Source organism: Centruroides sculpturatus, unplaced genomic scaffold, assembly GCF_000671375.1.
Source record: "Centruroides sculpturatus isolate CEXI.00-Female unplaced genomic scaffold, Cexi_2.0 scaffold1405, whole genome shotgun sequence".
Classification (NCBI taxonomy): Eukaryota; Metazoa; Arthropoda; class Arachnida; order Scorpiones; family Buthidae; genus Centruroides; species Centruroides sculpturatus.
The window spans coordinates 81,625-98,332 of NW_019385557.1; the positions used below are offsets into that span (position 1 = coordinate 81,625).

General features: G+C 30.3%; 1 protein-coding gene across 2 annotated transcripts in view; it reads left to right on the plus strand.

Annotated features, from left to right (window-relative positions):
• Positions 1-16,708, plus strand: part of LOC111640115 (RNA-binding protein 4.1-like) — a 62,920-nt gene that overhangs the window by 29,889 nt on the left and 16,323 nt on the right. For both annotated transcript variants that reach the window (XM_023386114.1, XM_023386116.1), the window contains exons 4-8: positions 1,566-1,649; positions 1,728-1,801; positions 1,866-2,180; positions 5,623-5,649; positions 16,313-16,342. In XM_023386114.1, the coding sequence (XP_023241882.1) occupies positions 1,566-1,649; positions 1,728-1,801; positions 1,866-2,180; positions 5,623-5,649; positions 16,313-16,342 (530 nt within the window). The remainder of the gene's footprint in view (positions 1-1,565; positions 1,650-1,727; positions 1,802-1,865; positions 2,181-5,622; positions 5,650-16,312; positions 16,343-16,708) is intronic.

Here is a 16,708-nt window from a genome sequence, read left to right on the forward strand (position 1 = left end):
ATTTGTTTCCTTAATTCTGATAAAAAATCCCATTAAAAAACAATTAAGCCTTAATCGAGCCTTATCAAAGGCTAATTAAAATCGCAATAAAATTTTTTGCGCGGGTAAAAATTTTTGAAAAAATTTGGAGACTTAAAAAACATTCCAAAAATCAAAAAAAAAAATTGGGGGCGAAAGGACCGCATTTTACGTTATGTAACATGCCCGAGTTAATTCGTGACTGGACATTAAGGGGTAAAGCTTGTTTTTGTCATGGAGCAGCGCATTGAATGGCAGGCATGTGCTTCCTGATAAATTATTTTTTCGGCAAAAAATTCATTGAACTTTGGAGACATCATTAATATAAATATAATTTTTATGACCGTTAAATAATAAATGATTTTTAGTTGGTCTGCTGCTGGTTTAAACTCAGCGGCTTGTGCAATATCTGCTATTGGTCTAGATTCGACCAATCCTGTCGTGACACGAGTTGGTGATGACATTTTGTTATACAAGTTTCTTTTAGCGTGTTTATTTGAATACGATTGCAATTATTTTGCTGTATTATATGAATCCGTTTTATAGGGGGGTCTATTGTACAAGCTAAGTCCTTTTTGAAACTAAGCCACATTATGATTGTATATGCAGTCATTTTCTTTGTAAATAGTGATTTAAAATGAAGTATGATAAAATAGTCCATAGTGATTAGTTTCATTTATTGAGTTGACATACAGTAAATATAAAATACATATCTGATACTTTAAAAAATAAAAAAAAATTAACAAGAGGAGGTTCATAAAAATTTTTATAAAGCGCACTATGTTAAATATTGTACATTTGACCCCCCCCTATATCACGGGTTCCTATAGTTTGGATTCCTATATCACAGTAAAAAAATTGTGACAGTATTCGTATAAACGTGCTAAAAAAAATTCCTATAATTTGGTAAAACGTCATCGCCGACTTGTGTCGCAACAGGATTGGTCGAATCTACACCAATAGCAGATATTGCACAAACTGTTGAGTTTAAATGAGCACTGGACTTACTAAAAACCATTTATTATTTAATGTCCATAAAAATTATATTTTTATTAATGATGTCTCCAAAGTTTAGTGAATATTTTGCAAAAAAATAATTTATCAGGAAGCACACGAGCGCCATTTGATGCACCGCTCCATGACGAAAACAAGCTTAAGCAATGGTGCTGTCGAACGGTGCACACTCGGTAAGTAATCCTACAATTTTTTGTTTATAGCATAGTTTATATGGATTATTCCCAAAAAATTATACGTATTTTGGAAATGTTGAGTCGAATTAGTCCAGACTCGATTAATTTTATGGAAGAAAACCTTTCAAACAGCCGTAGTCTGTAAACTGCACACGTGCTGGCTGTAATTGGCTGGACTCATAGAAAATGGATTCATAAAAACCGGAACGTATTTACCGTGTTATAGGGGGGTTGACTGTATTAGTTTTGTAAAAAATGTCAAATAATTTTTATTATTATTTTTATGTGTAAAATTGATATTTTTCCGTAAAAATTATTTTGTACTCTCATTAAGAACAAAAATTTTTTATTGTCTAGCACATGAGCACTCCAGAAGAAGCTGAGGAAGCTATTAAAGGTCTGAATAATTTCAACTTTATGGGATCATGTATAAGTGTTGAGGTTTGTATATAGATTTGATTGTGTGTGTGTGTGTGTTGTTCTGAAAGTTAATGAAATTTTTAAAAAATTTCAATATAGCAATCCACAAGTAAGTTGCATCCAGAACCAGGTGCACCAGGTAGAGCTAAAGGTGGACCAGGAGGTCCAATGAGGTAAATGAGCAAAATTTATGAATGTATTTGTTTTTTTTTTTTTTTCTAACAACTAATTATTTAGACGAGGGGGTATGCGAAATGGATATCCTAGAGATGGATTCTATGGAGATGCTTATTTTGGGCCATTTGGACCACCAAGAGATCCTTTTTATGACGGACCTAGTCGTTCTCGGCCCTATCCACTTCCTTATGAAAGAAGACCACCAATGCCGCAACCAGATCCTTATGGACGTCGTCCACTACCACCACCACCACCAAGAGATGATTTATATGGAAGACGTCCAATGCCATTTGGAGAAGAAGCATATGAAAGAAGACCAATGCAGGATAGACCGGACTATTTATACACAAGACGTTCTCCACCTGCCTCTCATCGGTAAATTTAATCTTTATAGTTTTTACTAGGGTTTCTCATTTCCTGGTCTTTTTCTTGTCTTAGGATTTCAAGAGAAAATTGAACTGGATCCCAGGATAGAATTAATTATTTTTAAGATATATAAAATATCTTAAAATCAAATGATATAATTATTTTTCATTTTTTAAAGTAATTTAATGGGTTCTGCAACTTCCAAAATCATATTAATTAATAATGCTGTGTAAGATATATACAAAAAAATTACCTAGAAATTTTCACAAATAGAAAAAATTTATTAAAGTTTGTTGGAAACTACATACATACATACATACCTACATACATACATACATATATATATACATACATACATATATACAACAACAACAAAAAAAAACTTGAGTTGAAAATTTAAAAAAAATGAACTTAGATCAAACTTTTAACTTAAAAGGTAATTTTTTGTTTTTTAAATAAAACATAATACCAAATATTATTGTAAATTTTTATAATAAGATTTTAAAAAGCAAAAATGGTCAATACTTCGATCACTCAATCTGATTCTTATTTTAGTAATGAAAAGTCTTGCTACCAAGAATGCCCTTTCTGATTCAATTGATGTGAGTAGAATCATGCTTAATGCATTTAAGAGAAGACAGATGCTATGTTTTTTTGCCTGTAGCCTGGAAGATTTTTAATTTGTTTTTGAGATTGTAGTACTTATTTTGCTCTCTAGTATTCTTGATTTGTCTACCTTGGCTGCTTTAATAGAAATATTAAGCTTATAGCCCAATAATTCAGCAGATCATTTGTCTTTAATAATCAAGTTTATGAAGAAAAACTTCATACTTGTTTGTATCTTTGCCCAATATGCACAACCTGGTGTTACAAAGTTACTGGGCATGGTTAAAAATTATGACAGCAAAAGCACACTTATTCCAGATGTTATAGGTTCTGACAAGTAAAGAATTTTCAGAGTCCTGCCACAATTAAGCTACATATTGATTATTGACCATTTGTGATATGCAGTAAAGAGCAAAAATTTTAAAAACTAATAAGTAGATTTAAAATTAATAAATAAAAATGTATTCTGACAGTTTGAGTTAATTACTTTCTATTTGCAAAATTTCTTCAACCTTAACACAAAATAAGAAAAAAAGAACTTTTAAGAAATTTGCAGGATTTCCTGGGATGAAAAGAATTTCCTGGAATATTTCCCAGATTAAAAAAACAACTGTATCCCATTTGAGAAACCCTAGTTTTTACATTCTTGGAAATAAGTTTCATTGATGATACACTAAGTTCTCAAGTGTTTTATTGAAATTTACTTCCATTTAGCAGTATTACTTTGTACATTAAAATATAAATAATACAAATACAGTGGGTGATCAGTTAACAAACATAATCTGTTCCAAGACTTTGTTTGTTAACCAATTACCAATTTACCATAGGTTTTTATGGGAATTTGATTAATTTGTTTAGGACACTCCAAAAAACTAAAAATATATTTTTACTACGTTTATTTATATGTAATAGTAAAAATGCATATATATGCAGTCTTACACTTTTATTAGTCATGTCTTTTCTGTTTATGGGGGTTAAAGAATCTGTCCAATGTCGATTGCTTTTCTCTTTTCAGAAGTAATTAATAGTATTGTAATTATAGAGATCCCCAACCCCATTAACCTGATTCTGGTTTGGATGCCACTTGGATGATTATTGTTCTGACATACTCCCACTTCTTCAAAAGATCTTTAGTAGCAGATTGGTCCTTTTTCATCTTCCTCTTTTTCAAAAGAAAACACAACTCGCTGAGTTTCTTGGTGTTGTTCATTTGAGAGTTCTTGTGTCATCAGATCAGTTTCAGATTCCATTATGAGCTCTAATGCTCTTTGTTTCTCAGATGTGATTTTCATTATTCCTTTAGCTGCTTGAGTCTTCTTAATTATATCTTTCTCAGCTAAGAAATTTGCCTACTGTAGACCTGTTCAAGCCATACTGCCTAGCAACATCAGACGTCTTGTGTCCACTTTCTACCATTGCTGTTATCTCTTACTTGGTTTCTAAGCCCTGTTGAAGTTTGAAATTTGGTATTAAAACGTTAATGAATATCTGATAGGACAGTTAAACTTTCACCTTTCATAAATAAACCCAGACGCAAAACAAGTGCCTATCCAACAGTCTTGTGAAGACTATAAAAAATTATTTGTCAGAAAAGTAAACAAAAAGCTGGAATTACAAGGGAGAGTTTCAAAATTCGGAAGAATACCATCTGATCGGTATTTGGTTGAGGTTTGATGTTGACGTCTCCTTCACTCAGAAAGGTTTCAAATTGTTACCTGAAGACAAGGGAAAATCATTTGGTATTCATTATTTTCCTTCACTTCTTTTTATGTTTGTTCAGTAAAGTGTTCGATGTCTGATCATAAAAATCTTTCACAAAAACTCCTTAAGGACATATCCCGAGATATCTCGGGCAAGTTACATAGCGTTACATAAACCTCGGGCGTTTGGACCCCCTAAAAATTTTTGTTTTTTTTGGATTTTTGGAATGTTTTTTAAGTCTCCAAATTTTTTCAAAATTTTTTTCCCACGTGAAAAAATTTTATTGCGATTTTAATTTACCTTTAATGACACGCGATTAATGCTTAATTGATTTTTAATGGGAGTTTGATATCAAATTTCATTCATCGTTCTAAAGTTGTAGTGCACGGATTTTCCTTCAGTAAAGTTATTTAAAGCTACTTTCTGATGTCAAAAACGACCTCCGATAGTTTTTAAATTTTTTTAATTAATAGATTTTATTATAAGTTTAATTAATTAGGGGGGTCGGAAATTGCAATAAAAATTTTAATTTTAAAAAATATTTAAAAATATACGGCCAGCTAGTATTCATCCTACTATAAACACATCGCCTCCCGAGACTTCTATGAGAATACCCCGGGAAATCCAACTCCAGCTATGTAAACAATGACTTATCAGCGTCAGATTTTTTTTTTTTTTTTTTTCAGTTTTAAATATTTTTTATGTTTAATTACATTAATATCAAAAATTTCTTTGTATGTAATGGGTTAACCGATCACTCACTGTATTTATAATTTAATACTTGTAATTTTACAAGAATCAATAGAAATGATATTAGTTTGAATTATTAATACATTACTTAATAGAGGTCTTTTCTAATTTATTGCTATATTTACTAAAGGAGATAAGAAAGATGTATACTCAATTACATTTGTAAAATGATGCCAATTTAATCTGAAAGTTAATACTAATAATGATGATGATTTTATATTTTCTATGTTTAAATACGTATTGATATTTAATTTTTAAATGAATATAAGTATAATGTTTAGAGCTCATATATATATATATATATAACATTCCAAGATCAAAAAATTGGAATTTTTAAGTATTATTATAATAATTTCATTCATAAAAAAAATTAATTATAATCATTTTATTTCAGATCATTTTGGTATTCACCTGATGATAGGTAAGTCTCTGAATTAGTTATCTTTAAAGATTTTGTTTAAAATTGTTTTCTGTACTATGATATGTGAGAGATGCTGCTAAGTATAACAATTGATAAATATTAAATACATTGTCATTTCTGCAGTTGAGATTAGCTAGGTGGTTTTGTAAACTATCCTTCAGTATTATAATGGATTTGAATTCAATCTAGATAGTTTTGATCTTCATAAATATCTTCCCATCTTTTTAGCCATATTTTTTGGTGTCATTATAGATAAAATTTACTCCACAATAGGAAAATTGGGATTATTAGAATAATTTTTATTCTTTATTACTGTGTCATCTATCAAATTTTATAATTGATGGTATATTGAGTGAATCAGCCAGAATGCAGTAGTTGAATTTTGAAGTCTAGAGAATTAGGGAATGTTACTATGTATAAAATGTACAATTACTTTACAATTAAAAATAAAAAAATTTGAATGACTCATATTTCTTTAAAGTTCTTTTCAGAGTTTGATTTATGTTTTAATGAAGATAATTTCATGATAAATCAGTTTAGACATATCTTATTATTGAAATTTATTGCTTTTTATTTTTGGAGTATGTGCATTGATTGAACAAATTAAAATAAATACTTATTTACAAAAGTTATCTTCTATGAATCTATACTCATTAAATTAATAATTTTATTTGTATAACCTTGACTTTCCTGTTCATATTAAGTTGAATTAATTTCTTTGTGTCTGATCTTTTTTACACTTACAAAGTTAAAAATATTTACCAGTAAATTAAAACATATGCCAGAAAAACTAGATGTTTATGATATCTGTATTGTTTTAATTGAAATAATTTAATTTACAGTTTTCAAGTGTTTTGTAAAATAATTTATATAACTGCTAGTAACCCGGGATACCCCCTAGTGGGCATTATTTACAAATTCCCATGAGGCACAGTTCCTTTGACTTTTTTGTTCCTATTAATATGCTCCACAGCTCTGTTAAAGTCTCAATTGCGTCATATGGATCTAGATTTATACCTATTAAACATTCTATAAATACTTTAAAATAGTTTAATTTGTTTATTTACCTTCACTTGTAAACCTCGATTTTAAATGTATCCATCATTTTTTCAACAAATTTCCCGTGAGTCAATGTTCACTGACCTGTGAGTCACGGGATGTTGTAAATGTGCTGCGCATGGTTAATCACAGCATATAATAAGGCAAGGCTAGGCATATGATAATTATTTATATCATTCTGTGGTATAAATAATAAATTCATATCAATAATAAATTCCTATTACAAATAAATATAATTTATTGTTAATTTAAAATCATCGCTAGGGCACCTCTAGTTTCCGTTTTTTAGCATACCGTTACACGAACGGACATGCGTTCAATGGGTTATATACATTGTCATTTTATTGTATTGATAATATCTATGTTCTAAACATTGTCATTTTTATCTCTATCTTTCTTCTACATTTTTACATTGTCATTTTTATCTTTATTGCTTTTTATATATTAATTTATTACTATTGATGTATTTATTATTATTATAAACTGATACCTTACATTAAAACTATGAACAACTCTACATCTTGGTATTGATTTGACAAAATTTATGAAAAATTTTTTGACATTCATAGCATTTAAATAACTGGAGTAAATTGTTTTTTGACAATTTTAACTTATGTACTAATGTATTTCAATAACTCATGTACAGTTGTACATGAATTATTGAATTTACCATTACAAAATTAGTAATAAGACAAAAACATACACATTACATAAATGTTTTGAGATTATTAATTAACAAGAAAATATATTAGAAAATTGGGATTTTATTGATGTAGGTATTTCTTTCATTTATTATGGATAAATTATTATTTTTAATTAAAAATAATAAAGGTATATTTAATAAAATAGGTTTATTAATGTATGATTAATTTTTTTCCTGAAAAACCAAAGGATGGACTATAAACATTTGCTGTCCTAAAATTACAGGATGTTCAAATTTTTTCCTAAAAGTAGGTCTATGATCAGGCCTACGTAAAGTAGATAATTATAATTGCCTAGGGCTCTGATATGAAAGAAGCCTGTAAGTTGATTTGTAAATTTTTATTTGTTTATATCTGAATTTAAATTGTTAGTGATCAAAGTGAATGTATTCTAACCAGGAATCACAAACTGTCATCCTTTGGACTTTATATGGCCCATTAATTAAGGTTTCATATCTGGCTGCAGCCTTGATGATGATGTTTCTAAAAATAAATGTTTCTAACATCTTGCAGGACTTAAAACAGAAGAAAATTCAAATGTCTAACTATTCACATAAGTTGTAAAGACCTGGCAACAAAACAGTCTTTGTTAGCTATTTTCCTAATTAAAGTATGTTTTCATTTACTGAATAATAATGTATATCAAACATGAACCATATTCATCTATTTGACTGGTTCTTTGTTGCATATGAGTTTGAGAGACTGCTGTAAACCAATAGAACTTTCAGGTTTTATTTATTACTAACACCTGTAGAGTATAGACAGAAACAAGTGTCAAATTAGATTGATCCAAGTTGGAAATTCATTGATATCGGAACATATCAGCAGAATTCAGTATTGTATTAATTCTAGTAAATACCAATATTTTTACATTGTTTTACTTTCAAAACTAACTAGTAATAGATAGATATATTTAACACGTTAACTGCCATACGACGTGCCTGCCGTTGATTAAACAATGTAGTTTCACTCAAGGTTAACTTATCCTGGCTTCATACGACATTTTTCAGCATGCTACTGGTGGCCTCTCGTGGACGTCTACGACCTTGGTTTCTAACGTCAGCAGTTGGTTTCGAACTCCAACTGCTGGTGCGTCGTAATGTGGTTCAAGTGTCACCGGTCGTAGTGTTTTTTTTTTTTTTTTAAATAAAAAGCTATTTTATATCTGATAGCATTTTTTAAATAGTGAAAAGGTAAAAAAAAAGGATAAAAAACAAAAACTAGTTTAAATTATTTGCTTTTATTACAGAACAAAAATTGTATAAGTGGAAATAATATAATATATACAACATTTAGAGAGAGAAATTTATAATGAGTATAAAAGTATAAAAATCAATATAAAAGTTTTACTTACATATATAATATTCATTTATGAATTTTTACAAAACAATTTGAACACATTGCATGTTCTCCTGGACACTGAGTGCAATATGTAGCAACTTGTGGCGTTACGCTTGCTAAATCAGCTTTACGACCTCCAAATTCCCCTCTATTTTTAGTGTAGCAGGATACACAATGCTTCCTTAGTTTTCTGTTTCTTTTGTCGACATCTCTGTTTCCAATGTGTGAAGTTCTTTCGGGTTTCAAGCTGCAGGTTCTTGATGACTTTCATCACCATTTGAGTAAGCTTTTCACTAAAGACTCTTTGAAGGTGGTAATAGATAGTTTTTTATCAGATATTTTCTTGTATATATGTGCATTGATGACGGTAGTCCCAAATATAAGCTCCATTGCAACTTTGTGATACCATTTTACCGACTTTCATACTGCAGTGGAGTAACTAGAGTATTGATCAGATAAATCAATATTCGTTTTCCCAATATTGTAGTCTTGAACTATTTTAGGTTTGAAAATTTCTTCTTGTTTATAGTTTCTTTTACCTGTAGAAGTAATTTCTGTTGTATGTTTTGTAGACAACATAAGCACATCCCGTTTATCTTTCCATTTTGCTACAACTATTCCCTTTTCATTATGCATACCAATAATTTCGTTTTTAGATAATTTTTTTGTTTACTACTTCCTTGGGAATGTGTTTCCTATTTTTTTCAGGGTTCCTATAAAATGGTTACTTCTTTCTAATAAATGTTCTGCCAGTTCAATCGATGTGTAGTAGTTATCTGTTGTGAATGTACGTCCTTGGCCTAAATATTTTTTGCCTAGCTTTAGAACAACATCAGTTGCTAGGGAAATATTTCTCTGTGGTCTTTCACTTTTACCTTTATAAATTTGTATGCCATAAGTGTATCCAGTATTATCAGCCATTTTGTACAGTTTAACACCATATTTGTGATGTTTTCCAGGTATATACTGACGGAAACGTAATCGTCCTCTAAATGCGACCATTGTTTCATCTACGCATAACTATTCACCAGGTATATTATAATATTGATATAGCTCCTCGAGTATGTCTTTCAGAGGATTTATTTTATGTAATCAGTCTCCATTACCTTCTTCGTTGTTTGAGAAATGCCACATCGACAGTAATAATTCGAATCTGTTTCGTGACATGGTTGGTAGTGCAATATCATTTTTATATATGCGCTGTTTATTCCAGTAATCTGATACTTTTGGGTATCTCACTAACCCCATCCACAATGAAAGTCCAAGAAATTTCTTCATTTTCCCTGTATTATAGTCTTTCCGTAATCTTAGCCTGCTACTTCTACTTAGTTTTTCTGGCCAACAATTGCACTGCATAAATGTTTGTTTGCAGTGTGATATGTTCAATTACTCTATCATTGATAAAAAGTTCGTAGAACTTTATCGGCTCATCATTCAATGACAAATTTATATTTTTCAGTCCTCCACTGAATGTGTGTGGAAAAATTTGATGCTTTATCCGTGTTTTAGGTTGAATGAGTTTCCAAATGTTACTCACCTCGTATACTTCTTCTTCACTTGAAGAACTTAGTGATATTGATTCATTATCACTAAGTTCTTCGCTACTTTCCTGTCTTTGGTGTGCGACACACCACTTGTGCTGGCCATTTCTACAAGTTAGACTAAATAATTGCCAACTGTAAAATTCCACCAGCACGGAATGTTTAGTACTAAGGATGCACCGATAAGCAAAATGACCATTCCCAATTAATTGGCCATGCATTATCGGCCGATACCGATTAATCGGCCGATTAGTGATGATAATTTATTGCATTAATAGTGAGAGATCCTGGAGTTAATTATACAGTTAATTATAATGTGGAAAAAACCCATTTTTCTCCTTCTGGTATTTCCATCTCCCTCGGGTCAGATAAACAAGAGACGATCGAATATCCTCGCAAAACCAACAATCTCTTCCTTTGTTTCTAAAATAAATCTCAACACTTAATTGTTGACGCATGGAAACTTCGACATTGTTTAAAAAGCTGAAGTGTTTCGGTGTTTAACAGAAACAAAATATATTTCTTTAACTGCTGATATTTGTACAGCAACCACAAACAATTCTCCTTTTTTAAGTGTAACAGCCCACTGGTTGAAGGATGATTTTCAGCAGGAAAGAGCTGTTTTGCAAATTGTTTCCTTTGAAGGTTCCCACACAGTTACACAAATCAGTGAACAATTAAAAATTGTTCTTGAACAGTATAAGTTGACAAGATATTCTTAGTACTAATAGATTCTGCAGCAAATCTGGTAGCTGGAATTAGGAATTGCAACTTAGAAGCATTATCATACTTTATACATATGCTGCAGCCGACACTAAACGAATGCATATTTTCTAAACAAGATGTAAAAATTATAATCACAGTTAATAGAAATATTGTTACACATTTTAATCATTCTGCTGTAGCTGTAATCAAATTGGAAGATTTGCAAGAAAAGTTAGGTTTGCAGAAACACAAATAAATTCAAGATGTTCCTACTAGCTGGAATTCTACATACTACATGTTGGAACAGCAAATGGCCCTTGTCATATATACTATATATAATAAAATTCCTACGTTGAGCCCATATCAATGGTCTCTCGTTGAAAAAATTGTTTTACTTGTAAAACCATTCAAAGAAATTACTGTGGAAAGCCAGCAAACGAGAATCCATTTCATCTTCAATAATTCCCACAATAGAGACTCTGAAATTATTCTTATCAACAGCAAAGATCAGTAATTCCTTTAGTGGCATTAATCCCACAACAGAAGAACTAGAAAATCCAATAAAAAAAGGATTTTCAGCATATATAGAAAACAAGTCTTTATGCTTGTCATTTTTATTAGATTCAAAATGAAATTTCAAAGAGAGGATATGCTAGAGCAGTGATTCTCAAAACTTTTTTGATCCACCGCCCCCTTTGTTCCATAAAGTTATACCCAACGCCCCTAACCCATTTTCTCTTGTGTGAGAAAAGGATTGGAAATATTCTTATGAAAACTTTTCTATGAATCTCACACTTTGTGCCCTTACTGTACATTGTTCTCATCATCTGGAAACCATTAAACGCAATGTTTCCTCTTATCAGCCCCAATTTTGCCTTTGGTCACTGTTCAATACCCTGCCTCTATCATAGATCTATTCATCGCGCCAGAAGGGGGCATTATTGCTTACTTTGAGAAACGCTGAGCTAAAATAAAAGTCAATGTGTTAGAAATATTCAAGTTGTGACCTTCAATAAAAAATACATGAAATGTCAACATTTTATATATTTTTTGTCGAATTTTTATATATAGAATTTGTCTGCCGTCGCCCCTCTATATTTCCTTGATGCCCCCCAATTCTCTTTGAGCCTTCTACTGCCCCCCTGAAAGCCTCCAGTGCCCACAAGGGGGCGTTATCACCCACTTTGAGAAACGCTGTGCTAGAGGAAATCTCAATAAGAATTAAATTCTGAAGTTTGTACTTCTGGAGGTGATCAAGATGAATTTCTAAGTTTTTCTGATTTATTTGATGAATTAGCTTCTTGTAAACGAAAGAATGAAGAATAGCGTGTTTTTAAAAAGAAAGAAAAAAAAACGAAAGAGACGAACAAACGTTTCAATCAAGAATTAGAAACATATTTATATTTATCCCTAATTCGAGCAAAATAGCTATGAAATATTTAAGTGCCTCAGCATCTTCCATTGAAAGTGAAAAAATTTTCAGCACTGGAGGTAACATTTATGTGCCGGCAAAAAATAGGTTATGCCCTGAAAATGATGAAATTCTCAATGCTTTGCATTGTAGAACCCTTAAATTGTAATTTAAGGGATTTACAGTTTAAATATTTAATTTTTATTTCTTTTATATGTTTAAACTTTAAGCTTATGAAACAAATAAAAATTTAATTTTTCTTCTTAATCTATTCAATACTTTTTCTCATGTAAAGTTTAAACTTTATATTATACGTTATATTATACTTATAATATGTATCGATAAAAGGAATAATTTGATTAGTAAAATTTTTTTAATATTCAGATTATCATGTAATAAATAATAAATATATAACAGAAATTTATTAGTTTTTATTACTAGCATTGTACGTAACATTTTAACAAAAATACCAAAATGTGAAATTGGCCAATTATCAAAACCGATTAATCGGGGGGAATGGCCGATACCGATTAATTGGCTAAGTGGCCGATACCGCCGATTACTTACCAATTATTCGGTGCATCCTTATTTATTACCCTACGTCACACATGTACTTTCTCCTACAGGGGTCTTAGATTACAAGACAAAGAAAACACAGATGTAAAAACTTTTAGGTAGGGAAGGACGTCTAATAAGAGTGGAATTGTAAAATTTATTGCCTTAGGGAAAGTAATCTCCCGTTAGTGAGCTGTACGACCGATACAAAATAAATCTTACTTAGAATAAAAAGTATTTCTATATTATTTTGATGATTATTGCAGTAATCGATTATACAATGCAAATTTGCAAGCAATTGTTTACGTATTTGCTCTTATTACGTAACTGTGAAAATTCAACTTTGCCCTCACATATATATAAACAGTTCTGAGTAAAGTCCTTGTTTACAATGTACTCTGTCTCCCTATATGACTAACAGCGGGTGGTGGCTCGGGTATTTTTAGGTCAAAGTTTATTAACATACTTTTATAAGAGTGAATATTTGACACTTTACATATTTTTTCAACGCTTTATATAATAATACCCTATAATAAATGATTAGTTAATTTTTTCCTGCGATTACGCAATATCTGGAAGTAATGAATTTCCCTGAAAATTTTTCAGCTGGAAGCTTTTGATAAAAAAATCTTCTTGTCTAAGTAGAGTCAAATAACATGAAAACTAGTAGAATTACGCTCTAAAATAATGAATATAGCTATTTTTTAACGTTTGTTTACATAATGACTTCAATCATGTGGATTGGTTCTTTGCGGGAAAATCCAGACCAGATGGTTCTGAAAACATTCTCATTCGTTGAAGTTGATTCAGTCATAATATAAATTACCAATTAGAGTGTACTAGGCATAGAAACAAAAATTTTAAAGCCAATTAACAGCAAGAATGTCTTCCATAGACTTACTATAGAGAGGTGGAGTTTCCCGGGAATATTTATTGCTAGATAGTTTAGAAACATATTTATACAATTAAATATTGTCAAATTAGCTAATTTAATGTCTTAAAACGTTAAATTAGTTAGAGCTAAAAAACGATTTAAAAAGTGAATTTATTGTGATTTTTTTTACATTTTACTTTGAAGGTTGGAGGCGGGACTTTTCACAGCAATTTTTCCTTTCACAAGTCTGTGATTAGTTACAGTAATGTCAACAAAGACAAAAGATACCCAATAAAACTTTACAAGGAGTTTCCCTTTGATTGTGTTCAACTGTGTACTGTGTAGATTTACTGTAAATGGTAGGGGAGTGTAATTACCGAAATATTTATGGCCCAGGAGTGGTAACAAAAGTTATTGGCTTAAACAAAGTCAATCGACCTACAAAAGAGCGAATCATAGCTAAAATTGCGGGAAAACCTGAATATAATGCGAATTATTCAAATTTTTTGATTAATTCCACATTTGTGCGATTGTCGTCGCATTCCAGGCCATACGACCACCCGTCGTTGTGCATATATCTTTCTTATCTCCCCTCTCCTGACTGGTATATATCGACCCTTTTATTTGCATTAAAATAAAATATTTGATATCAAATTTTCTCATTTTGCCCCCCATGACCCAAAGTATCATATTACATCAGGCAGTTAACATGTTAATTTTTTTAACAGTTAATTACAGAGCGTAATAAAAATACTAGGAGAACCATTAAAAGTTATTACTATGATATGCTGTGTGAAAAGTTCATTTTAAATCTGCAAACTGCTTTCTGTTAGTGAGCCTATAAATGATTCATAGTGCTCAGAAGTGTAAATTTGAATTTGTGGTAGGAATTGAACATGCTCTGTAATAGAAGCAATTTGTATAAATCATTGTTTCTCAACAGGGGTCCCATGTGGGTGTTTTTTCATGTTGAGGGGGCGAATAGTAACAATTTATATTTTGGGGGCGATATAGTAAAACATTATATTAAGAATAATTAGATATTTTATTCGTTATATCGTACAATAATTAAACAAATAACATTATCCTAGTCACTAGTCTATTCAATGCAGTACGAATTTGGCGTTAGCCTTCGCCCTCAGCATCGGAATTTATAGTAAAGGGGGCGATACTACGTAACGGTTTTATTGAAGGGGGCAATGATTCGTTAGAGGTTGAGAAACACTGGTATAAATACTAATTATATAAAAAATAATATTTCATAACAAAACTCAATTCTGTCAGTGTTTTTAAAAAATAAATGCATATTACTATCTATCTTTAGAACATTTATCAAACTGTTTAGAACTAGTCTGTGGATTTGGGTTAGGATCATTTAAGGTTTTTTTAAGGAGTCTTTGTAAATTTAATAATATACGAAGAATTACTTACTCATAAGCAGAAGAAACAAATTTTTTATGATAGTATTATCTACTTTCAATAACATTTACATACCGTAACTGGTAAGGTGATTTATAATGCTTGACTCTGAAAATAGACATATAAAGTTTTTTCAGTGATAAATTCATTCAAATCCAGAAATATTACATTTTTTTCCATGTTTTCTGTCACGTTTGTTTGATTGTGTAGATATTCTACATTTTTCTTCAGCATATTATTTGTTTTTGAAAAGTATATTTATTAACATATGGGAGAGATTATTTTATCCAAAATTGTTAAGTGAACTATTTTGTAAAGAAAATGAATGTGAAAGTATTGGAAAGTATTTAGTTATAGAAACAAACTGAAAAAAGTCATCTTAATTGGAAAAATTTTAATTAAAATGGAACATTGATATTTAATAATTCAAATAGTAGTAATTATAATTATTGATAAGATTTCAAATTTATGTTATAATATTTATATTGATTATTAATACAGTAGAACCTCGAAAACTCGGCCTAATGTGGACTGAAGGGTGGCCGAGTTTGTGAAAATGCCGGGTTATCGGGAATGGGGTTAAAAAAATAAGTACGAGAGTTTCCTCAGAAAATACTGTACTGTACTTGTATGTATTGTTTACTTGAGAATATAACAGAGAATAAACTGCCCAAATACCCTTAAACAAAGGAAAAGTATGTCCTTTGTGAAGGCATAGAGCCTTTACTACATGAAAATGAAAATTAATGAATACACTGTGTACAGTAATTTACCCTGATAAGACAGACCTCAGAAAAATACTTTATGAGAGCTTTTATACTTTTATAAAGCTGTCTATAATGAAAATTAATTAACTAAGGATTTTTTTGCCCTGCCAGGGTGTGGCCGAGTTATCCGGAGTGCCGGGTTATCGAGAGCCGAGTTTTCGAGGTTCTACCGTAATGTGCAAGAATTTTTTTAAATGAATTAATGGACTCTTGCATAAAACAGACAAAATTAACATTTTTCTTTTTTCCTGGAACACTATTTAAATAAATGGATGCTTTTTTTCTTACAGACAATGGACACAGCTGTTATATGATGACACGTAAGCTTTATTATTAATTTATAGACTTTAAAATTTTTAAATTAAAATTAATAAATTCAACGCTCTTATTTTTTAAAGCAATTAAAATTCTTACAAAACAATTATTTTTAATAAATTTTCAAGAAAATTTTAATTAAAATGCATTTATTATTCAAAATCAATTTTTATAGTTTTTCTATATGTAGAGATACAACAGATTTATATGGTTAATTCATTATCTGTTCTAAAGATCATTTCTAATTTGATTTATAACAGATAAATATACAATTAGGTGTTGATTGAAATGTAATTATCAAAACTTAGTATAGTGTAATATAATAAATACTGAGTTGCCAAAAAATTAGAGAGACACACTAATAATGAGTT